Consider the following 26,067-nt stretch of genomic DNA (forward strand, 5'->3'; position numbering starts at 1 on the left):
AAGTCCTGCAAGTCTGTGGTTTATGATGAAAAAAAGTCATATATTCATATTAAAATCAAATATATGACTTCATATATTTCATCTTTGTGTTCTAGATGATTAATCAATACAAGTTTATTGGGAATTTCCTGCCTACAAATTGGGGTTGCAAAAAAATCTGTTAGATTTCTAAAAGTGCTTATGTTCTCATTTAAGAAGATAATTAATAAACTCAACCATGTTAAGCAGCAGTAGCCCATACAAATATGACCTATCCTAAGATGGGTTATGAAAAATTTCCAAATGATTGTGCAGAGATGTAGGAGAGAAACAGAGCATCGGGATAGGCTGGCCACAGACAGAATTAACTGCAAGCCTCATTCCTGGGATTCTCCACAGTTGAGAGCAGAGGTGCTTGAGCTTTAGGGGCAGCCAACACCCCTTGAGGAGTCTGTTAAAAAACAGATTCCTGGGCCACCCTCCAGAGTTTCTGACTCAGTAGTTCTGGGGTGAGGCTTGCAGATCTGCATTCCTAACAAGTTCCCAGGGGTTGCAGGGGGGATGCAGCTGGTTGGGGACAGCTTTGAGAACCACCAGTTCGGGATAATCCTACCTGCGGGGCCTTCAAGGTGACCCCAAGTACAGCATCGACGGGAGGTGAAGGATCCTTGGGCAGGAGAGGAGAAGACCCATCACGTGGGACATCCAAAATTAGTGCTGTCGGAGGAGTCTCGGGGACCAGGGAGACACAGGTGGCACTGAAAAACAGAATGTTGAAAAATAACCAAAACCCAGACTTTAAGCATTAAAAAGACCCAGAGAAGGGCCTCCCCTCGTGATCCACTGGTTAAGACTCTGTGCTTCCACTGCAGGGGATGTAGGTTTGACCCCTGGCTGGGGAAGTTCCACATACCACCTGCTGCTGCTAAGTCACTTCAGTCGTGTCCGACTCTGTGTGACCCCATAGACGGCAGCCCACCAGGCTCCCCCGTCCCTGGGATCCTCCAGGCAAGAACACTGGAGTGGGTTGCCATTTCCTTCTCCAATGTGTGAAAGTGAAAAACCTAGTGCAACAACAACAAAAAAAAAAGTACATTTGGGACTTCGTGAACAGTTCGGAGATTAAGACTTTAATCTGGCCAAAAAACCAAAATATAAAACAGAAGCAGTGCTGTAACAAATTCAATAAAGACTTTAAAAATGGTCCACGTTAAAAAAAAAAAAAAAAATCTTAAAAGAAAAAAAAAAGGATCCAGAGAACCACAGGTCTGCAGAGATCTTTATACAAAGATATTTGGTGCTCTGGATTGGCCAAGTATATCCCAGTTGCCTACCTAATACAATGAGTTCAGACCAGAAAAAAGTCTTAATTTTGAAGGAATGGAAGCTAGATGGAAACTTATTGAAAATTCCCTCTTTAGTACTAAAATTCAGCTAAATGAGATCAATGCTATGAAACATTATTCACCTCTAAACATCAATGTTGACATAAAGCTATATAAAAACGAAGAGAACAAACAGCCATCATTTCTTTCAGGCACAGCCAGATTTTATTGTCTTGGTGGTTTCCATAAAGATGCATAAGATGTCATGACTGTGTCCCTAAAGAATTTTTGAATCTACATCCAAATAACCTTCCCCAAATCCCAATAATCATTGGTTACCTAATTCTCATAACATAGTTGTGAGATGGGTCATTATTTTCACGGTTTTTTAAATGAAGAGTCTCAGACACAGAGATCAAAGGATTGGAACAGACTGGATCTTGATGAGAGCTCAGAATCAGAGTAACTCGCCCCAAGGACGAGGCTTAACCATTTCCCCAAGTTGCTACTGTGTCAGCTTCCTGATGTTATGGAATTCTGGAAAAATTCCTGGGATAAATGATTTAGCTCTTTTAAAAAAAAATGCACCACCAGCTTTTAGCATCTTGGCCTGGGAGCACTTCTGAAGTGAAATATAAAGCATAGCCTTAAAAGCATTAAGTATCACTAAGCACTAACAGGGGATAAAGGAAGGAAACACATTACCTTTGATTAACAAATCGCCCATAACTAGCAATGCATTTGACGTGAGGTCTCAAATATTCTGTTGAGAATTCTTCAATGGGTATGATACAAATTTGATGCTGTCCAACAAATATAAGAAGGTACATGCCAGTTATCACCCAAGTCAAGGTTATGACCAAACATGCACTTCAAAGAAAACATCTAGGAATTCATCCAGAAAAATAAAACGATCACTTTACAGCAGTAAATATCATAGGATAGCATTCTCTATGGCATCACTGCTGCTATTGCTAAGTCACTTCAGTCGTGTCTGACTCTGTGTGGCCCCACAGACGGAAGCCCACCAGACTCCCCCTTCCCTGGGATTCTCCAGGCAAGAACACTGGAGTGGGTTGCCATTGCCTTCTCCAATGTGAAAGTGAAAAGTGAAAGTGAAGTCACTCAGTCGTGTCCGACCCTTAGCGACCCCACGGACTGCAGCCTCCCAGGCTCCTCCATCCACGGGATTTTCTAGGCAAGAGTACTGGAGTGGCTTGCCATTGCCTTCTCCGCCATGGCATCACTACATGGACACAAATTCTTTTTACAGCATCACTGATTAAATTGTTCCTGGAATAATCATATAAACAAATAAAATCATGTGAAAGTTCAAAACAACTCTGTCGACAACTTTGGCCAGCGTCTTCTCTCCTGCCCTGGGCTGATGCTGGCTCCTCGGACCCCTAGGCAGGGAGAGGGGGTGTGGTGGGCAGTCGGGGAGCCTGCTGTTCAGAAAGACGGATGCTCCTGCTATAAATAACCCTTCTCAACAGAGCAGGACTCGTATCGCAGGCATATCTGAACTCTGTCTCCAGAGCTAGTTTCTGAGTCACAGAAGAAACTCAGTCAATAACATAATACCACCTTTCATTTTAAATCAATAACTATAACTGGCTAGATCATAAAGTTATTCAGTAACAACAGATTTTAATTGAACACCTACTATATGTCAGGCACTGAGAATAGGGGATCGTATGAGACCAAGATGGACATACTCCTGCCTTCATGGAGCTTTTATTCTAGCCAGCCTTGACTCTGAATGACATCTGATTATTTCAGAAAGGGCAAACTTATGCTTAAAAGAAGAACTTTCAGCCCCATCACAATTTCCAAAGATGAAAAGGTTAAGATTCACTTGGCTCATTATGTTCAAAAAAGAAAGTCATCCTTAAAAAAAGAAAAGTCTTGAGTTATATAACATGTAATAATTTTTAAAAACTGAATTCCAGGTAGTTCTTAAGAGAAAACTCAACATTTCTAATATTGTCAAGCACAAATATTTAAAACATATTAGAACAGGCTGGCCTGGCATTTCCCAGGTGTGATACATGCTTAATATTAGCAGTAACAGGAAGTTGCTTCATACTTATTCTTATGTTCCCTGAGATATTTATTATAAATCTAAGCTCCTCATTCCTAGCCCAGATCCCACTGTCTCTGTTTATCATAATTCTCAATACTAAATACTGAAATACTATGCTATTAAAAGGGTATTTTATCTGTAAAAGCTAGCATTTCAACTGTTAACAATATATATCTAATTAACTGAAAATATTCTTCTTGAAACAGAGCAACAATGGTCTGGAAAAAAATAGCAGGTGACTGCAACCTTGAAAATTCTGAAGGAATCTGCAAAGAAGCTAACAGACATAATAAAATAGTAGAGTGGAAAGAAAATAAACACTCCCTAATGGTAACCCACTCCAGTATTCTTGCCTGGAGAATCCCATGGACAGAGAAGCCTAGTAGGCTACAGTCCACGGGGTCGCAAAGAGTCGGACACGACTGAGCGACTGAACGAACGGAATGACATTTCTATATATTAGCAATAATAATAGACTAGGAGATACAATGACAAAATATATTTCATTCATAATAGTAACAACAAATAAAAATGGATTAAATGGAGCTTTGTGAAACATGTCCAAATTTGATGACTGAACTTTATTGGATGCTATAGGAAAAGGTTCCAACAAATGAAGGGGCAAGACAGATTTCTAGATGGGAAAATAAACATCGTAACTCCAGCAATTCTCCGCAGGGTAATTTTACAGATGTAATGCAAACCCAGCCAAAACTTCAATAAGTTTTAGAAATATATATGCTTATCAATAAAAAAATATTTCTAAAAATCAGTGGCCAAAACAGAAGCGTACCAGAAGGAATTGGGCCATCCGGGCTCTGAGCTGAACGTCCACATCTGCTAACAGCTCATACACGGCGAGGCGACCCCTCCCGTCGGTCACAGCGCTGCGGCAGAGAACGCTGCAAGAAAAAAGTTTATCTTAGCCTGGTTCCCGTGGTCTCCCTCCCACCCCTGTGGGGTGGCTGATCGTGCTTCAGTTTCTCCTGTTCATAACTGGGTCACCAACAGTGAACTTCCCTGCAGGTGGAGTTTAGCACAGATGCAACCCATCATCGGTGTGGGAAAAAGAACCTTCTTTCTGTGCTCTGAGCTGTACCTCTCAGGGCTGACGGCCATCACCATCTCCACTGGTTTTGTGGAATATCTGGTTTGGTCTTCTGAGAAAGAGCCCCAGGGCCAGTAAAGTCTGATCTCTAACGCAGTCTTCTTGGAAACTGACCAATATTGTTGGTAGTGGCGGTTTAGTTGCTAAATCATGTCTGACTCTTGCAACCCCATGAACTGTAGCCCTCCAGGCTCCTCGATTCACGGGATTCTCCAGGCAAGAATACTGGAGTGGATTACCATGTCCTTCCTCTAGGGGATCTTCCTGACTCAGGGATGGAACACTGGTCTCCTGCATTGCAGGCAGAGATAACTCTTTATCAGAGTTATCACAGCACTATTTTGGAAAGGGGCATTCCTTTGCCTTTCTTCTGGGGTATTGTTTTTAACAACATAGACCTCACTTGAGAAATGCTGGGAAAGATTCAAACCTCAGTGGGAGAAGCTGCCATGTGAAAGGGTCTGTCATTTGAAATAGGTTTTTATGGGTCGAATATTTTCTAACTGCACCATATTTTTGGACTCCAGTACTTGGTAGCCCGGTCACTTACACTGATCACATGACATGCAAAGTAGAGAAAAAGGGGATATTTTAAACAAGTGAAACGATACCGTGGGACTTGCCTGGGAGTAGTTAAATACAACAAAAGTGATTCCTGGTCTAATGCAATACTGTCTTCGAAATCTAACGATGGAGAACTTTGGTGCTGTCACATCTGGAGTCAAAAATCATCTGCAGAATATCATGCACTTCTCTCCTTAAAACACCATTCAGGAGGAAGAAAGGGCAACCCACTCCAGTATTTTTGCCTGGGAAAGTCCAAAGACAGAGGAGCCGGGAGGGCTACAGTCCATGAATTGCAAAAGAGCCAGACATGACTGAGTGACTAGACAACAACATGGCTATCTATACCAATGTGTTATCTTTATTACAAGGGGCTAAGTAATTTACTGATGAATATGAACGTGTTAGTTGTTCAGTCGTGCTCTACTCTTTGCAACCCATTGACTGTAGCCCTCCAGGTTCCTCTGTCCGTGGAATTCTCCAAGCAAGAATACCGGAGTGGAGAGCCAATCCCTGCTCCAGGGGATCTTCCTGACCCAGGGACTGAACCCAGGTCTCCTGCATTGCAGGCAGATTCTTTACCATCTGAGCCACCAGAGATGCCCCTGGTGATGAACCTTGTTATAATATTTAAAAGAAAAATCTCATGTCCTGTTGAAAGCAAACCAACCTGGAGAAACAGTATAGTCTAGACTGCCACATTATCAAGTAAACTTTCTGAGATGATGAAAATATTCTCTACCTGCACCATCCAGAACCATAGCTACTAACAACACATGACTATTGAGACTTGGCATGTGGCTAGTGAACCTCAGGAGCTAAACATTTTCCTTCATTGAATTCAAACTGATTTAAACTTAGGTGGCTCAGTGGTAAAGACTCCATCAGCCAATGCAGGAAATGAAGGAGACACAGGTTCAATCCCTGGGTCAGAAAGATCCCCTAGTGGAGGAAATGACAACCCACTCTAGCATTATTGCCTAGACAGAGGAGCCTGGCAGGTTAAGGTCCATGGAGTTGCAAAGAGTCAGACCCAACAAAGCACACAAACGAATGGAAACATATTTAAATAACCACATGTAACTGATACTGTCTGAAACAGGAAACAAATAGAATAAGGACATGGAGCTTAAAAAATAAAAAAAGCCGCCACTCAGCAAAGGTCCTGAAATAATGCTTGGGACTTATGTATCTCCAGAAGAGGGCCCTTCCTTTCTTTAGTTTTGAAATCACTCCTCTGCTTGGCGTAGATGTCTCAGCCTCTTCTGAGATAGTCAAGAGTCACGAAGGTCATAAGGAGTGTTTCTTCCTGTCCTGAGCCATCTCCACTTTGTACCCAGTGGAGCAGGGGTCAAACCCCAATCTGGAAGGCAGAAGGAGTCAGAGAACTGAAACTGAACTGAAGGGCTTGGATGAACGGGTTATGGAGAAGTCCTGCCCCAGGTCACATGGATGACAGTCTCCAAGATTCCAATGGCAAGGTGACCCACCCATCTGGAAGTGTACATCCTGGTGGCTGCTAATGTCACCTAGAGATGAAACTAGTATTTTCATATAATGACAGAACATTCTGGAGGAACCTTGCTGGGCCATCTGGTACTTCTATTAAAAATGCAAATATAATTACATTGTTATTTTTTTATCATCATCCCAGAGAAAAGGAAAGATCAGATTTTTTTTTAAGATTTTGAAAAGAAGCTTTCACAGTTTATTTTTTAGGGTTGCTGAGCACATGATATTCATTTAATAACCATTTCATCAAGTCTCATAACATGAGTTTGAGTGTACTCCGGGAGTTGGTGATGGACAGGGAAGCCTGGTGTGCTGTAGTTCACAGGGTCACGGAGAGTCGGACACGACTGAGCGACTGAACTGAACTGAACTGAAGCTACCAAAAGTGACACTTTTCATAAGTTCTTTTCTTTGCATTACAGAGAAAGTGTCCAACTCCTCAAGTCATCTTGGGTTTGACACAAGGCATGTGAGTGTAGAGGTCACAAAATGTTCAAAGTCTTAGTGGAGAACTGGGAGGGTTCACTGTAAGGGCTTCCTAGGTGGTTCCAGTGTTACAGAATCCATGTGCCAATGCAGGAGATCTAAGAATCGTGGGTTTGATCCCTGGGTTGGAAATATCCCCTGGAGAAGGGAACGGCATTCCACTCCAGTATTCTTGCCTGGAGAACCCCATGGACAGAGGAGCCTGGTGGGCTACAGTCCACAGGGTTACAAAGAGACGGACACAACTGAAGTGACTAAACAGCACTGTGGTTCCCCACACGCTTTCACAGGAGACACTGCCTTCCAGTGCTATTTATTCTACAATTAATTCCATGGGGAAACATCCTTTGCACTGATTCTCTAATCAAAGAATACTCTCAACATCTGCATACATCTTGAATCATTATGCAAAGAAAATGATTTTCAATAAATCCTCGTCAGAGCTCTTGGAAGAGATAAACTTCATCAGGGTGAATTTGAGATTTCTCTGTCAAATTACTTTTCACGTGATGCTCGTCAAACATTAATGACGCCCAGTTCTTAATGGATGTTGTGAAGGCAGGGTTAATGGAGAATGTGCCAGGCACCCATGAACTCTACACAGTGTTTGAGGGAAAGGCCCTGGGTTCAGTGCCCGCCATGGGGGTTACAGAATAAAACAGAAAGGTTGTGCTGCTTCTTGTGGGTGTGAGTGTGTTCTGACTCTTTGTGACTCCACGGACTGTAGCCCACCAGGCTCCTCTGTCCATGGGATTCTCCATGGGATTCTGGGGTGGGTAGCCTATCCCTTTTCCAGGCGATCTTCCTGACTCAGGGATCATACCTGGGTCTCCTGCATTGCAGGCGGATTCTTTACTGTCTGAGCCACCACTGAAGCCTCTGCTTCTTGTGAATCTGAGCCAAAATGCTAAGTAGAACATGTAGCTTTTCCAGAAAATGCAATATTTTTAAGGCGCTGCCTACGGAGCACACCATTCCAATAGCACACCAGGGGTGATGCTGGATCGCATAATTCATCCCCTGCTGGTTCTCAAGCTCAACCTCAAAAAGGAAACAATTTCTCAAGTCGGATAAAAACCAAAGTTCCCACGGCTGACCTCCTGCCTGTTCAGTTACAGCGGACTCCCCCAGGGCAGGACACTTACCAGTAGTTGCAGCTGTAGATGTCCACCCGGCCTGCCAGGTCAGCCCCAGGGCTCTGCACATGCACTGCAGCCTCAGACAGCTGGTCTGCTTCCGTGGCATACTCGACCATGATGACGTAGTGGCCGACCCGTGGGACCCGCAGCCGCAGGTGCAGATCCACCTGTCAAAGAGCCCGAGATGTTGGAGAGACGTGAGATGCACTGGATGTGTCTCCACAGGCAACAGTGAAACCGGGGCTGAGCGGACCCCTGGGAAGAGTTTTATATGTCATCATAGTAAGAAGCGTGGCACTTCCCGGGTGGCGCGAGTGGTAAAGAATCCGCCTGCCAATGCAGGAGACGCCAGAGACACGGGATCTTTTCGATCCCTGGGTCGGGAAGATCCCCGGAGTAGGAAACGGCAACCCACTCCAGTATTCTTGCCTGGAAAATCCCACGGACAGAGGAGCCTGGCGGGCTACAGTCTATGGGGCAGCTGAGAGTTGGACACGACTGAGTGGCAACAGAGCACTCAGTAAGAAATGTGGTCCTGCAGGCAGGGATCCCCGATAAAATACAGGATGCTCTGTTAAGTTTGAAATTCAGATAAACAATACATAATTATAGTTTAACTACAATTCAAACTAAATGGGGGCATCCGGTATTTTTGTTGTCTGAATCTGGTGACCCTACTCATAGGGGTCTCTACTCCTACTACTGAAACAGAGCAGGACCCTACGGTCCTTCCTCCCGACCATGTCCTCTGCTGGTCTTTTGTCTGTGGAAAAACTTTAGCCAAAGAATAAGTTTAAACCGAGAAGTGAGAAAATGCAGCAACAATGGAAAACAGTCAAAGGAGACCAAATAACCATAATGGAGTCACTAAACATAGTCAAGGACTTTTAGTTCCTTCTCAAGGGCTATAGATAATATTCTGAGCCATACCCTGGGAGCTGTCTAATTGAAACTGAAAACCTCACCAAGTGGAGAAGTTAACTACATGATAACCAGACCGCAGTCATAAGATGCCACAACTGCAAGAACTGGCCTCAAGAAATTGAAACAAATTGACCCTGGAACTAAAGATTAAATCTATTAAAACAATCAAGAAGACACTGGTCAGATTGCCAATGACCAATTTCAAGCTGACTGTCAGGGCTGAGTGTGTGATTTCTGCATGCAGCCCCCTCCCTCTGTCTATAAAAGCTCTTGTCCACTCACAGTCAGTGGGAGGAGCTGGCCTATGGACAGGAGTCTGTTCCCCCTGCCCCTCCTCTGCTGCTGCCAGCATCCAACATAAAGCAAATTTTCTTTTTCCACCATCCTGGCCTCTTTGATGGCTTTTGAACAGCAAGTAGCCGGACCTAGGTTTGGTCTTATTACCCATATATTTGCCTTGTTTCTCAAGGCCAAAGATACTTTAAAACCTGAAGTAAAAAGGAATTTCCAATGGGTGATAAAAGGAACAGAAGTATGCTTCGATGGGCTACAAAGCTGAAAATATTCACTGAAAATATCTGGTTCTTTACAGAAGAAGCACGCCCAGCCGTGGCATCACCTTGTGACAAGAAGCCTGGAGTCTGGAATCACACTGCCTCCAGCTGTGTGACCTGGAGCAAGTTACTCAACATCTGCATGCCTTAGTATCTTCCTGTGTAAAAATGAGGATAACATAGTGCCCACCTCTTAAGATTATGAGGATTAAGTGAATTAACATGGGATGAGCTCTTCGAACTGTATCCGGCCTGTTGTAAGCCCTGTATAAGGGACTTCCCTGGTGGTTCAGATGGTAAAAAATCTGTCTGTAATGCAGGAGACCTGGGTTCCATCTCTGGATTGGGAAGATCTCCTGCAGAAGGAAATGGCTACCCACTTCAGTATTCTTGCCTGGAGAATCCCATGGACAGAAGAACCTAGCGAACTATAGTTCATGGGGTTGCAAAGAGTCAGACATGACTGAGCAACTAACACACACACACACTGTATAAACAATGATGATTATAACTGTGGTTATTGCTTTTTCCATGACATTTTTTTAACTCAGTAGTATTTAGTGTGCCATACAAACATACCTCACTCTTCTAATGTCTGCCCTTCCTCCCATTCCACAGTACAAATGTAAAATCATTTATTTAATCCCCTATTGATAGACATTTAGGTTATCTCTAATTTTTCCTAAAACATATAAGGCTATATGATCATGTATCTATAAGTATATATCCATATTTATATCTATACCTATAAATATGTATGTATCCAATATCTATAAATATAAGTATATATCCACATTTATATCTATAGAAGAAAGTGAAAGTATTAGGCACTCAGTCATGTCTGACATTTTGCGACTCCATGGACTGTAGCCCACCAGGCTCCTCTGTCCATGGGATTCTCCAGGCAAGAATACTCGAGTGGGTAGCCATTCTCTTCTCCAGGGAATCTTCCTGACCCAGGGATCAAACTCAGGTCTCACGCATTGCTGGCGGATTCTTTACCATCTGAGCCACCAGGAAAGCCCATTTAGATCTATATCTGGATCTATATCCTTTTGCTAGTATTTCTGTAAGATTCCTAGAAGTGGAATTAGAATCACTAGATCAAAATGTGGTGCACATTTGATTCCCGAGTCAGTATCAGAACTACATTCCTTAAGCAGTTTAACCCACTTCAGCCCATAAGCTCAGGCCCCGTCAAGCTTCACCACACTTAATTAAAATCCTCCTGCCTCTGGTCTTCAGGAAATTCACATCTGCTGTTTCTTCCACACAGCTCTGAACCACACACCTGCTTATTTTTCACAGTGATTTTTCTATCACTTAAATAATAGAAAGGCTTCCCTCCAGGAGAAAACGTAGATTATCTACACCACTTTCCCACTCGTTATACAGTAAAATATGATGCTGCCATTGGTCCAAGTGGAGAGGTAATTACCAACATCTCTCCCTTGGGATCTCCAAATGAGGGCTTGTCTGTCTTCACCCCACCACGAAACACACAAGGCCAATGAGCTTTCTCCCAGGAGTTATTCTTGGCTGTCAGGTCTATCATAGCACTCTATTATAAATTTCTATTACTCTTCCTACTCCAAGCCATATGGGTTGGCTTTTGGAAGACTTGGTAGGGTTTTGAATATATCTGATGATAGAAATGGGTTTTGAGGAGTCATACAAAAGATGCAAATTATAGAAAACAGAAACCCTGCTGTTTATCAGTTATTATTTTTGAAGGCTTCCCAGGTGGTGCAGTATAAAGTATCTTCCTGCCAATGCAGGAGAGAAGTCTTAGCCACTAGATAATTCTTAACCACCAGATCACCAGGGAAGTCCCTGGGTTTGTGTATTTACATGGATGGTGAAGCCATTTACTTAGGGAACTCTTAAATGGAATTTGAGACCCCTATGGTGGCTCAGAGGTTAAAGCATCTGCCTCCAATGCGGGAGACCCGGGTTCGATCCCTGGGTTGGGAAGACCCCTGGAGAAGGAAATGGCAACCCACTCTGGTACTCTTGCCTGGAGAATCCCACAGACAGAGGAGCCTGGTAGGTTACAGTCCACCGGGTCGCAAAGAGTTGGACACGACTGAGCGACTTCACTTCACTTCACTTCATGGGATGACAAACCTAAACAGTGTGTTGAAAAGCAGAGACATTACTCTGCCAACAAAGGTCCATATAGTCAAGGCTATGGTCTTCCCAGTTGTCACATATGGTTGTGAGAGCTAGACCATAAAGAAGGCAGAATATCAAAGAATGTCCCTTCAAAATATAGAGCTGGAAAAGACTCCTGAAAGACCCCTGGACAGCAAGGAGATCACACCAATCAATCTTAAGGGAGGTCAACCCTGAATATTCACTGGAAGGACTGATGCTGAAGCTGAAGCTCCAGTATTTTGGTCATGTGATGTGAACAGATGACTCATTGGAAAAGTCCCTGATGTTGGGAAAGATCAAGGGTAGAAGGAGAAGAGGGCACCAGAGGCTGTGATGGCTGGATGGCATCACCGATGCAATGAACATGAACTTGGGCAAACTTTGGGAGACGGTGATGGACAGGGAGGCCTGGTGTGCTGCAGTCCATGGGGTCTCAAAGAGTCGAACACGGGTGTTGTTCAGTTGGGTGACTCAACAACTGAGATATCTAAGAAGTAATGTCATGAAGGAAGTGGGCTGTGCCACTCTGTATATAAAATGGGAGGTGTGACTGGACATACCAATTTGAGAATCATCTGTGTAGAACTGGTACCTCACACAACAGACATGGAGAGACTGCTTAGGGAGGGACTACACGGCTCAGATGGTAAAGCGTCTGTCTACAATGCGGGAGACCCAGGTTTGATCCCTGGGTGGGGAAGATCTCCTGGAGAAGGAAATGGCAACCCACTCCAGTATTCTTGCCTGGAAAATCCCATGGACAAAGGAGCCTGATAGGCTACAGTCCATGGGGTCGCAAAGAGTCAGACACGACTGAGCGACTTCACTCACTCACTCAGAGAAAAAAGACAAGGGCTAAGATTGAAACTCAATAAATTCTAACATTTAATGCCTAGACACAGGTGGATAAGCCTACAAATGATAGTTTGAAGAAGCAGCCAGAGAGGTACAAAGACACCCAGTCTGCTCTTAAATTCTGGAATTTAAATTCTGCTCTAAAATTCAAGACAAAAAGACTTTTTAAATGGAAGGAGTATTCAACAAGTATTGAAAGCTGCTGAAAAGTTGAATAGATGAAGACTGGAAAATATCCATTGGACTTAGCAGAGCAACACTAACACAATCACTGGAAATCCTGCCCGCCCCGCCAAAAAAAATTAATGGGACTGGGAGGTGAAGGTCAGACTGGTGTGGGTTGAGGTATGAATGGAAAGTAAAGAATTAGAAATTGTGAGTCTAAACAATTCTTGGTTTTGAAGGGACAGAGTTACGGAGCAGTGGTTGAAGGATTGTGGGAAGGGGAAGTAGGGTTTTCATAAAAATAGGGTGAAAGTGAAAGTCACTCAGTTGTGTCTGACTCTTTATAGTCCATGGAATTCCCCAGGCCAGAACACTGGAGTGGGTAGCTGTTCCCTTCTCTAGGGGATCTTCCCGACCCAGGAATCCAACCGGGGTTTCCTGCATTGCAGGCAGATTCTTTACCAACTGAGCTATAGGGAAGCAAAAATAGGACGGAACCTAGCATTTTTTAAATGTGGGATGACTTCCAGTTCAGATGGCACAGGAATTCATATTTGCTGTACCCCTTCTCCAAGAGACAGCGACTATGGATACATATTTGGTCGTAAAAAGGATTTTATTTTGTTGTGCAACCCTGCAGTCGTGACTGTAGCCCACCCAGCTCCTCTGTCCATGGGATTCTCAAGGCAAGAATACCAGAGGGGGTTGCCACGTCCCTCTCCAGGGGATCTTCCCGTCCCAGGGATTGAACCCAGGTCTCCCGCATCACAGGCAGATTCTTTACCTCCTGAGCCACCAGATAATGTTTTAATAGTAAAACAACAACAACAACAACAAAATAAGTTTGGGATTAAAAGGAAACAGATGATGGAACGTAAGTAAGAAGAAAAACTTGAAATGGCACCAGGGCTGAAGTCACAGGCTTGTTGTTCTCCAGGCTGGAAGCAGGCTGTGTGGGCCAGCAGTTCAGAATATGCAGCATAAAGAGAACTAAAAATGCTCCAAATGAGACAGCGGCCAGATCCAGGCTCATTTTTTGAAGCCAAAAAGGATGAGGGTTCCTTCACATCATGAAAAGCTGAAGAAAAAAATCACTGAAAACCTGCCATCTGGGTTTCAGCTTTACAAAAAATGGTGGGATATGGAAAACAAAGATCAAAGGTGAGGCCCAGGACCAAGAACTGAGTTAAGCACCCACAGGCTCAGTGTCTGAATCTGTACTAGCCCCAGGACCACAATAAGAGACGTTGGCACATTGTTATGCCTGGCTCTGGGCTAAGGGTACAGAGAACCAGACAGACAAGCCGAACTGAGACGGATGTAGGGGAAGAGGGAGAAGATAAAAACCTCTCACTCAAAGTAAGCCAGTAAGCAAACAAAATAAGCCCCCGCAACATAAAGAAATCTAACATTAAGAAGAACAGTCAAGGGGACTTCCCTGGTGGTCCAGTGGCTAAGACGGCATGCTCCCAGTGTGGGGGGCCTGGATTTGATCCCTGGTCAGGGAACTAGACCCCACATGTGGCAACTAAGACCCAGCACAGCCAATAAATACATACATATTTAGGGAAAAAAGAATTTTTCTCTTTTTAAAAAATATACAGGCAATAATATATCATCAAGTGAAGATGAGTTTACCTCAGGTGAAATAAACTTTATGAAAGTCTGGTGAAGTTTTAAAGTAAGTACACTGGTCCCTAATCCAGAACCCCCGAAGTCTGAAAAGGAAACCTTGTTTGCAAACATGTTTGGTTACAAAACCTAACCCAACTCTAACCAGTCATCACTTGGTGGTAAAATCTGACCTGAACTAACTCCATATATATAGTCTTCACGTATATCCCTTGGTGTGTCTATTCATGCTTTTTATTGGAAAAATATTAACCTGTCTGACGACAAGGTGCTGTTCCAGATCTACTACAGAACCTACTATAGATGTATATGTGTACAATCTTATCTTTTTAAAATTTAAAAAATTCTGAATTCTGAACTATACCTTGCTCCAAGGATGTTGAGAAACTCAAAAAGATTAATGGAGTTAACTCCTCTTTAAAAAGTAAATGAAGTTATGAAACAAAAATTGGCAGAGGAGAAACAAGAAAAAAGTAAATATAAGAAAGAGCTAGTAAGAAATCTTTTGAGATGAAAAGTACATGTTACATGAAATTGGGAGGCTGCATAAAATCTAGACAAGAGACAGTGAACTAGAACATTCAAGGATTCTAAGAGAGTCTTGAGGAAGTCACTCAGAAAGCAGTGCAAAGAGCCAAAGAAACATACAAATATGAAAGAAACGTTTAGAGACAGGTTGAGAGGCTCCAACATTCTTCCAGTCTGACTTCCAGAAAAAAGATGAAAGGATTGGCAGCAAAGTAATATCTGTAGAGATACTATGCAAAAAAATTCCCAGAATACATGATACTTCACATGAAATTGCACTTTAAGTACTAAAATAATAAAAATAAATCTGTACCTGAACACATAAAAATGAAACTCCAGAACATCACAAAGTACATCCTGAAACTTCTGGTTAAACATATAGGATGTAGCACATCTATTTACTGATTGTCCCTCTTAGAAATCCACAAAAATAAGGGTAAATATTTTTTGAATCATAAACCCACAAAGAAAAGAGAATAGAGAAGAGGAAAATAACAGACCAGAGACATGAAAAATTTGGAGGCTAGAATGCAATTGGATGTTAACTAATTGAACAGACCAAAAAAACATGAAACGTGTGTGTGTGTGTGTGTGTATAGGTTTGGGTTGGGGATGAGGTTGCTGTTGTGGTTGGAGTGGGAAGAAAAAGAATCTAAGAAATCTCTCAAAACATAAAACAAGCTAAGGCTATTGAAAAGGTGGGCTAAAGATAAAGAAATAACTTATCAAAGGAATAATTCAGCAAAGTTTCCCAGAGAAGTTTCTAGGGTAAAAAGGGTACCACAGGTGTTGGATTAGATAACCTCGAGAAGAAGTGAGTCCCCCATCAATTCAAGTATTCAACAGAGGCTACATGAATCAATATCTGACAAGGATAATGTAGAAAGAATTTTTTCCAGGAAGAGAGATCAGATGACTCCTAAGACCTTCGCAAACTCTTTTGGGCTTCCCTAGTGACTCAGCAGTAGAGATCAGACTGCCAATACAGAATCAGTCCCTGGGTCAGGAAGATCCCCTGGAGAAGGAAATGGCAACCCACTCCAGTATTCTTGCCTGGGAAATTCCATGGACAGAGGCGCCTGGTGGACTACAATCTATGGGGTCGAAAAGAGTCCAACTCTCGCTACTAAACAACAGCAACAAACTCTGTTAGTCTCTGACTTTTAGCACAGTGATCTTAATGCTTCATTAATGCTGTGCAATAGAGCTTTCTGTGATGGCAAACTATTCTGTAATGTTGTCCAATACAATGGGCGCTAGACATATATGATTACTGAGAGTTTGAAATGTGGTTAGTGTAATCGAAGAACTGAATTTGTAGCTTTACTTAAGTTTCATTAATTAAAATATATATAGTCACATGGAGCTAGTGGCTACTGAATCGGACAGCATGTCTCCAGGCCTTCAGATAAAACAGTGAAAAAGGATTTTTAAATAAAACTGGACAGCCCAGGGCTGAGTTATATGCATCATGCAAATAGAACAGCTCAGAGCTATGGCTCCGGGCTAAGTCAGAGGCAGGAACAGCTCCTGATGAATCATCAGCATTACTCCCTGGACATCAGCCCTTCCCAATTGTACCTCCCTGCTATGTGGGGTACACACACACACACACACACACTTGTGTATATGTGTATGCATGTATGTGCATCTTATGTACACACATAGCAGGGAAAGAGACAGTGGACTGAAGATTAGAATGGAGAGGAAGTAAGATCATTTTCTTTTTCCTTATATGCATATTTTTCTTTTAAATTAATTTTTATTGAAGTATATTTGCTTTATAATGTAATGATAGTTTCTACTGTACAGCAAAGTAAATCAGCTACACCTATACATATATCCAATACTTTGGCCACCTGATGCGAAGAGTTGACTCATTAGAAAAGACCCTCCCCTGCTGGGAAAGATTGAAGGCAGGAGGAGAAGGGGACGACAGAGAAGGAGATGGTTGGATGGCATCACCGACTCAATAGATGAGTTTGAGCAAGTTCAAGGAGATGGTGAAGGACAGGGAAGCCTGGCATGCTGCAGTCCCTGGGGTCGCAAAAAGTCGGACACGACTAAGCAACTGAACAACAAATCCAAATGTTTTTTGGATTTCTCTCCCATTTAGGTCACCACAGAGCACTGAGTAGGGTTCCCTGAGCTATACAATAGGCTCTCATTAGTTATCTGTTCTATGCTGTTGTTTAGTCGCTCAGGCGTGTCTGATTCTTTTGCGACCCCATGGACTGTAGCCCGCCAGGATCCTCTGTTCATGGGATTGCCCAGGCAAGAATACTGGAGTGGGCTGTCATTTCCTTTTCCAAGTGATCTTCCCACCCAGAGATCAAACTGGAGTCTCCTGCATTACAGGCGGACTCTTTACTGCTGAGCGATTGGGGAAGTAATTATGTCAATCCTAATCTCCCAACTCATCTCATCCCAAACCCCCTTTCCTTGGCGTCCATAAAATGGTTCTCCATGTCTGTGTCTCTATTTCTGTTTTGCAAATATGATCATCTGGACCATTTTTATAGATGCCATATATATTCATGCATATTCTTTTTCTTATTATAACAAGTAGAAAGGAGAAGAGGGCAGCAGAGGATGAGACGGTTAGTAGCATCACCGACTCAATGGAAATGAACTTGAGCAAACTCCAGGAGAGAGTGGGGGACAGGGAAGCCTGGCATGCTTCAGTCCACGGGGTCACAAAGTGTTGGACATGATTTAGTGACTGAACAACATACTTTTTTGGTAAAAATAATAGTTGTAAAATAAAAACTCAAATAAAATAAAGACTAAACTTCAGAAATACCATTAAACTCCTACAACTTCTACCTTGAAAATGTTAGGAATGTAGTTTACAAAAAGATACACATCTAAATGGTGAGTGAGAATACTGCATATATTTTCATTTCACAGATTTAATCCCCCAGATGAACCTTTTACTCAAGGGTACAAAACAGAGAACACTGTAAAAAGTAAGGAATGGAGACACTGTAGAGAAAGGTTTTGATTTTTTGTGTGTGTGCCTTCATTTTGAAGTAATGAGTTCTTATTGTTGATACACAGTATTTCTAACTCAAATCTTAAAACTGTACAGTCTTAAATTGTTTTGTGGCTCAAAGAACTCCTGGAAGAAAAGAAATGCCAAGACCTGTAGTAACCTGTCCTCTGAATCAGGAAGGAGGTGCCTTTGGGTGTAGCAGTTCCAGAATCTGAGCTCAAGGAATTCAGCTGCTACGAATCGTCTAGCCGGAGGGAATGAGCAGTCAGTGAGCACTGTATCCTTTTAGGGTGAGCTGTGTGATTTCTGGAGGTTTTGTAGAGAGATCATGCCCTGAATCAGGGCAAACAGAATGCCCCCTTGTAAGCCCAGAGAATCAAAAGGAAAGAATTCTGAGGTTGTTCACGTTGCCTGCCATGTACAGAAAGTGCTGGAAGACTAGCTGTCTCACAGCTCAGCACGGTGGACTGCCCAGCCCCAGCCTGAACCAGAGAACTCAGCACACCTTTAATTAAGACCTCTGGGGAAGTCTTCCACATTTACCTGAATATGAGACGCAATCGTGGCCAAGGGTTTTCAGCAGAAGGACAGGAGAGTGGTAAAATATCTGATGGAAAAACAAAAAAAAGGCTGCCTCACCTGTCTTCCACTGAGGTCCGCCATGAGCGGGTGTGCGGGGGTGGGCTGCCTCACTGCCAAAGGTCTCGGCTCCCCATCAAGCAGGAAGTGTCTGGCCTCGCAAGCCAGGGCACAGGGGAATCGGGTTACTGGCAAATGCTGGTAAAGCAAACAACTTCAACAACAACAAAACACAACAGTTACAACTGAGAACATAACACAGGGTCAGAGTTCATCCCCAGGACACCTATCCATCCCATGCATTCGCTCATTCATTCACTCGTCGCTCTTCAACAAGCTCTTACTAAGCGCTTACTACAGGAACCGTGTGATAAAGGTTCATCTGCAGGAGGAATGGGAGGAGCAGTGGTCCACAAACGCAGATTCGTTGTAAGCTCTTCCCCTCACTAGATGCATGACCCTGAGCGTATTACTTAGGCACGCATCGCCACTTCTTTAAGAGGGTGAGAGTCACTCTGAAGTCCTAGCTATGGGGTACAAAGTGCTTTGTGAGTCTTACACGAAACACAGTCACTGCCACAGAGAAAAGCCACAATTAAGTCATTAACCAGAGCATCCTGTGCAGTCATGATCCTAAGGGCTACTGAGAATCCTTGAACCCAAGGCTCCTGAGTTAGAGGACCCGACGATGCACCTGATGCCCATACTAACTTCTCCTGGGGATGGCCCACATCGGCACATGGCTCCGTGACTGGTAGCTGCAGCGAGGGGGCCTCATAGTAGTCCCTGGGGAGCAGCACCAGGTAGTCCTAGGAGATAAAGACCAAAACAATGAATGCTCATCAGGAGGGCAGCCCTAGGTTAGTATTAATGATAAAATAGCTGCACATACTAGCTAAATGAATAATAACCAGGTGAAGCACTCTAGTTAAATTCACCATATCAACTGCTTTTTCTTTCTGCCCCCTGACTCATCAGAACACGCCAAGCAACCTGTGGTGTGGTGGCTCAGATGATAAAGAATCTGCCTGCAATGTGGGAGACCCAGGTTCAATTCCTGGGTCGAGAAGATCCCCTGAGAAATACTTCAGTATTCATGTCTGGAGAATTCCATGGACAGAGGAGCCTGGTGGGCTACGGTCCGTGGGGTCACAAAGAGTCAGACAAAACTGAGTGACTAACACTTCTTAAGCATCAGAGATAAACATTTCAGGCAAACATTTTTATTTTCAAAGTTCAGGGAAGTTTTACCAGTTCTTCTGGGTTATTAATAAACTCAGAACCAAAGATAATAATAAACTGTCCATTGAAAAGATGTTCTTTTGACATGCTGGTTGCCTTCATCCCTGCAGGATCCAGAGTTGTAGATTATGTATTCTGGCTTTTTACTCCTCCAGCAGAGTAACGGTCTCCTGGCTTCATGTAAAAAGTGATGTTTTGTGATCCTGGTGAATCATAGCCTGAACCTGGCCCACTGCCTGTCCTGGGACCAGAGAGGAAGAACATGTTCCACTGAGGGTGCCAAGTGGAGCCCACGGCGGGATTCAGAGAAGCAGCTCTTCAGAAAAGGGCAGAGGCTGGACTTCTGCCATCCTAGCATCCCTGCCTATCTGCCCAGGGAAGGAGGGGGAATGTTTGTCGCAATGGTGAGAGACTCGTACACTGGCCACAAGGCTTTTCTCTCTTCACAGCCCTCAATTTGTCTGTAACAGAGAAGAGGAGAATGTGTGGGAGAGAAAAAGTAGGGGCTCAGTGGTCTTAATACCTGAGTGGGTTTTAATGTAATTTTTAAAAAGTTTTGATTGAAGTATAGTTGATTTACAATGTTGTGTTAATTTCTGATGTATAGCAAAGTGATTCAGTTATATACATGCATTTTCCATTATGATTTATTATAGGATATAGTTCCCTATGCTATACAGTAGGACCTTATTATCTATTTTATACACTGTAGCTTGTATCTGCTAATCTTAAACTCCTAATTTATCCCCCTATCTCCTCCCCTTCCCTTTTGGTGACCATAAGTTTATTTTCAATGTCTGTGAGTCTGTTTTTGTTTTGTACATAAGTTTATATGTATCATACTTTAAATTTCACATATAGGTGATACCATATGGTACTTGTCTTCCTCTGACTTACATCACTTAGTATGATAATCTCTAGGTCCATCCATGTTGCTGCAAATGGCATTATCTCATTCTTTTCATGGCTGAGTAGTATCCCATTGTGGAGAAGGAAATGGCAACCCACTCCAGTATTCTTGCCTGGAGAATCCCAGGAACAAGGGGAACCTGGTGGGCTGCCATCTATGGGGTCGCACAGAGTCGGACACGACTGAAGAGACGCAGCAGCAGCAGCAGCAGCAGCATCCCATTGTGTATATATACACCACATCTTCCTTATCTATATATCGCTTGATGGACATTTAGGTTCCTTCCATGTGCTGGCTATTGTAAATAATGCTGTTATAAGATTTGGGTGCATGTATCTTTTCAAATTAGAATTTTCTCTGGATACATGCCCAGGAGTGAAATTGTTGGATCATATGGCTTCCCTGGTAGCTCAGTTGGTAAAGAATCCGCCTGCAATGCAGAAGACCCTGGTTCAATTCCAGGGTCGGGAAGATCCCCTGGAGAAGGGCTAGGCTACCCACTCCAATATTCTTGGACTTCCTTTGTGGCTCAGCTGGTAAAGAATCTTCCCGCAATGCAGGAGACCTGGGTTCAGTCCCTGGGTTGGGAAGATCCTCTGAGTAAGGGAAAGGCTACTCACTCCAGTATTCTGGCCTAGAGAATTCCATGGACTGTATAGTCCAAGGGGTCTCAAGGAGTCGAACATGACTGAGCGATTTTCACTTTCACAGCAACTCTATTTTTAGTTTTTTAAGGACTCTCCATACTGTTTTACATAGTGATTGCACCAATTAACATTCCCACCAACAGTGTAGGAGGGTTCCCTTTTCTCCACACTCTCTCCAGCAATTATTATTTGTAAAATTTTTAATGATGGCCATGCTGACCTGTGTGAGGTGATACCTCATTATAGTTTTGATTTGCATTTCTCCAATACTAATTTTTAAATGGTTATTGCTCTATTAATAAGCTTCCTTTGGTAGGGACTGTATTTCCCCATTACTTTATGGTCCCACAGATTCTAAAACAGTAAAGGTTGATAATGCATGCTCAATAAAATATTTCTAGAGAAAATGAGATCATCGTATGGAAGCATACATATGAATTTTTGAGTCAGACATGACTTAGCAACTGAACAATAACATATGAATTATGCCACAACTGCGGTGGCTACACGTCATGAAGAATCTTCCATGCCTATGTAGTAATTTTTATCATGAATTTCTTCTTTCCATTCGTCCAACTTCGTCCCCATTACTGGCCTCAGTGGAATTTTCCTCCTCATTTCTACATATGTGAAACATCCTTAAACTTTAGTAAAGCAACAAAGCTTTCTACTAAGAAGCACAAGAAAGGCAGGGACCGCTTAAACCTTCACATTCTGTTGATAAGATCCTAGATTTGGAAAGGACCATATGGATAAGCATGGTCCCTATTGTATGGGGCAGGCTTGGGGTTAAAGAACTTGCCTGAGATCTGTTCATTTAGCCAATCAAGAGTTGAGCCAGATGGAAAAGCTTTACTTTTTCCAATCTGAGCACATGAAACCAAGAACTACCAAAGACAGTTTTGAAAAGACCTTGCTATAAGCAAAAGCAGACATCAAAGCAGAGATCTGAGAAGGCAGGCTTCATCCCTGGCCTCTCTGAAAAGGCAGGCTTCATCCCTGGCCTCTCTGAGAAGGCAGGCTTCATCCATGGCCTCTCTGGCAAGTCTATTAAAGTGCAAGGATATGGCCCTTCCCCTGGTAAAGAGTTTTTTGTCCAAGATAATCTGGTGATGCTATTACCACAGTCAAGGCAGAAGGACACAGGAAGCCTGTCACGGAGAGGCACTGGCTCTTTGTCTCTCCCTTCTCTTTTCACCACCAAGAACTGCACTGATTTTAGCATCTTCTCTTCCTCTAGCTCATTCTGATTCTTTCTGCACGATTCCCAGAGAGGTTATCTTTTTTATCACCCTTCTGATTCATGATGAAAAATCCCAAAGAAATTTTTGAAAGGCTGGGAGATAGGCTCATCAAGGTTTTACATTTATTTTGATACTGTTAAAATTTCCTGAGTTCAATTTTTTTTTTGTCTATAAGAGACTACCTGGAAGACTATAAAATCTATTTTGTTTCCCATATTATTATGCCTGGGCTTCCCTGGTGTCTCAGTGCCAGTGCAGGAGATGCAGGCTCGATCCCTGGGTTGGGTAATTCCACTGGAGAAGGGACTGGCAACCCACTCCAGTATTCTTGCCTGCCAAATCCCATGGACAGAGGAGCCTGGCAGGCTGCAGTCCATGGAATCACAAAAGAGTCAGACAGGACTTAGCGACCAAACCACGTATGTTGTTACTCCATGTAAGGACAAATGTCACCACAGGTTCCTATATCTAAAAGGGAATCAGCTATGATTCTTCTGTCTTCTGCTCACTGTGGTCACTATGGATGGACCATCTCTAAGACGGGAAGAATCACCACTCAGAACCCCCTCTTACCAGCAGGACTCCCTCCACCTTAATGCAAGCAATCCACGTCCCTGGTACAATTGAAAACGGGTCTGCAAAACCATTTCCAGGTACGGTGACAAAGGCAGGCTCCTTACTCGGCTGGAATATGATCTCTTTGCTTTGAGCAGCACCTATCAGAAATGAAAAGAATTGCTTAGGGCATCTTTTGAGCAGTCAGTGTTCTGATTTTAGATATTCAACTTAAAACAGTTTACATCTGAGAAACTTTCAGATGCTTCACTGATCATATGAACTGATCAGATTTACTGATCTTATCTTCAGCAACAGCATGAATGCATATGCCTATGTATTTAAAACAGACTAGCAACATATTGATAAGATATTAGCAGTGGCTATCTATGCTGCGATTGTGAGTCATTTTAAAATTTATTAAATATATGAAGACATGCAAACTGCTTAGAAAAGTTTGTTGCACATAGTAAGTATTCAATATATTACATAGATATTAAACTATTTTTCCTTTTCTTTATATGTAATTGAATTTTTAAAATTTCTATTGATGTGTGCTCAACTGCTCAGTTGCGTCTGACTTTCTGCGATCCCATAGACTGTAGCCCACCAGGCTCCTCTGTCCACGGGATTCTCCAGGTCAGAATAATGGAGTGGGTTGCCATGCCCTCCTCTAGGGCGTGTTCCTGACCCAAGAATGAAATCTGTGTCTCAAAGTCTCCTGCATTGGCAGGCGGGTTCTTTACCACTAGCGCCACCTGGGAAGCAGCGCAGGTCACTAAAGAACATACAACTGGGCTCCTGACTCAGACGTGGGGGCTTAGGAAAGGTGTCCCAAAGCACAAGAAAACAAGCTGCAGCGGATTCTAACGGAGTTAACGGAGAACAAACTGCTGATGACGCTTTCACTGGGAAGGCAGTGGGTCCATAAGAGTTTGGGGTCTGAAGACTGGGACGTGTCCACAGAGATCAGCTGTGTGCTTAGAAAGTTTACTACACCTCTCAGCTGTTTCCTCCTCAGCCCTCTTCAGTTCTCAAAATTCTCACCATGTGAGGAAATGGATGCTGAAGCCTTCTTGAAATAATAAAGCAAGCTTGTCAATTCATCCTATTAGTTACCCTGAATCAACCTCTGGGCTTCCCTGGTGGCTCAGTGGTAAACAACAGCCTGCCAATGGAGGGAACACGGGTTCCATCCCTGGGTGGAGAAGATCCCCTGGAGAAGGAAATGGCAACCCACTCCAGTATTCTTGCCAGGAGAATTTCATGGACAGAGGAGATTGATGCGCTAATGTCTATGGGGTCGCAAAGAGTTGGACAAGATGTAGCAATTAAACAACAACAAATCAAACCGCCAACCTTACAAGCTTGAGTGACACAACACAGGAACATCATTTCTTACCCCAAGTCTCAATTTGTCGTGGATACTCAATGAAGACACTTAAATTTCCATCCTAAATTAGGTTTCCACTGGTGCCATTTTGTGTCCCTGTGGAATTCATACTAGTATATTCCTGGAATCTGTTTCCAGGACCGAGAGAAGCCCTCACCCCCTGCAGAACAGATGTTCAGGCCTCATCTCTGACTGTGGTGAGATCTGCCCTCTGACTGGGCCCCTCCTCTGTCCTCAGGAATCTCTCACCCCTAAATGAGATTGGCATGCTCCTCTCCGCAGCCCTCTTGGGCTTCATGTTTTGCCACATTCATCCTTTTTAAAGCATTTATTTATTTACATTTTGGCCATGCCCCACTGCATGTGGGATCTTAGTTTCCTGACCAGGGATTGAACCCCTGCCCCCTGTAGTGGAAGCACAGAGTTTTAACCACTGGACCGCCAGGGAAGTCCCTACCACATTTGTCTTAAAAATTCCTACCCTCACCCCTTTCTCCTTGAATTACCTGGTTTGCCTGAAACAATGGGAGAATTTAGGGCAGGAGGCCAAGGCCTCTCAAGTAACTCTGCGAATTGACACCCAATTTACCTGAACGAGCTATAAATTAGTTTCACCCTGTGGTGATGTGATAACCCATGGGGTTCAGCCAGGGTACACAGACTGTTATACTGATTTTTTAAATGACAGTTAACAACAAATTTAACAGCACAACTTAAACATGCAGAGCGTTTAGAGACAGAAAAGGTACAAAGGACAGAGCATAAGGGTCCCAATCCTTACAGTCTTCATGTTTCCTGAAGAGATCAACTTTGTGAAAATTGGAGAAAATGTTTCACTAATAAATTACTTCACCCAAAAGCAGCTTGAAAATTTACTTACCTGCCTTAGCCAAGGATGGATAAATAGTTATACGACCAGATACTGCTTCAGTTCCAGGGTTCATATATCTTAGAACAACATGAAACAAGGAGAGACTTGACTTCCCCACATTTAACTTGATTCTTACTTCATTCTGAAAAATACCAAAACCCCACCAAGAATAGAAGAGGCAACTGGTTAAAAGAAATGTTAGCCAAACAGTGACTTTATTCAAAAGTTTCACTACTGGGCTTCACTACACACACTCAAACACATACACACACGCTCAAACACATACACACACGCTCAAACACATACACACACGCTCAAACACATACACACACACTCAAACACATACACACATGCTCAAATAACACCACAGGCACACCCACTCAGCAAGCACCAAGTGACTAACTCTGTGAAAGATGAAAACAGGCAAGTCAGCCAATCAATTAAAATCACTTACAATTAAAGTCACAGTGAAAATACACTCCCCTCAGCAACCAAGCTCCTCTTTTGACCTTTTAGCAATCAGGCCTACAGAGCGGAAGGTTAGATGAATTAGTTTAGGAAAAGCCACAATGACAGGGGCAACCACCACTGGCTGGGAGAAATAAGAAGACAGAAGA

General features: G+C 43.1%; 1 protein-coding gene across 5 annotated transcripts in view; it reads right to left on the minus strand.

Moving 5' to 3' along the window:
- Positions 1 to 26,067, minus strand: part of LAMA3 (laminin subunit alpha 3) — a 266,410-nt gene that overhangs the window by 124,131 nt on the left and 116,212 nt on the right. For all 5 annotated transcript variants that reach the window (XM_055417088.2, XM_088833464.1, XM_088833460.1 and 2 more), the window contains 8 exons: positions 25,460 to 25,592; positions 23,205 to 23,347; positions 19,300 to 19,397; positions 18,649 to 18,802; positions 8,206 to 8,366; positions 4,184 to 4,292; positions 2,010 to 2,107; positions 593 to 737 (listed from right to left, as the gene is read on the minus strand). In XM_055417088.2, the coding sequence (XP_055273063.2) occupies positions 593 to 737; positions 2,010 to 2,107; positions 4,184 to 4,292; positions 8,206 to 8,366; positions 18,649 to 18,802; positions 19,300 to 19,397; positions 23,205 to 23,347; positions 25,460 to 25,592 (1,041 nt within the window). The remainder of the gene's footprint in view (positions 1 to 592; positions 738 to 2,009; positions 2,108 to 4,183; positions 4,293 to 8,205; positions 8,367 to 18,648; positions 18,803 to 19,299; positions 19,398 to 23,204; positions 23,348 to 25,459; positions 25,593 to 26,067) is intronic.

This window comes from Moschus berezovskii, chromosome 28 (assembly GCF_049115385.1).
Source record: "Moschus berezovskii isolate FMDL1 chromosome 28, NW_MosBer_1.0, whole genome shotgun sequence".
Lineage (NCBI taxonomy): Eukaryota > Metazoa > Chordata > Mammalia > Artiodactyla > Moschidae > Moschus > Moschus berezovskii.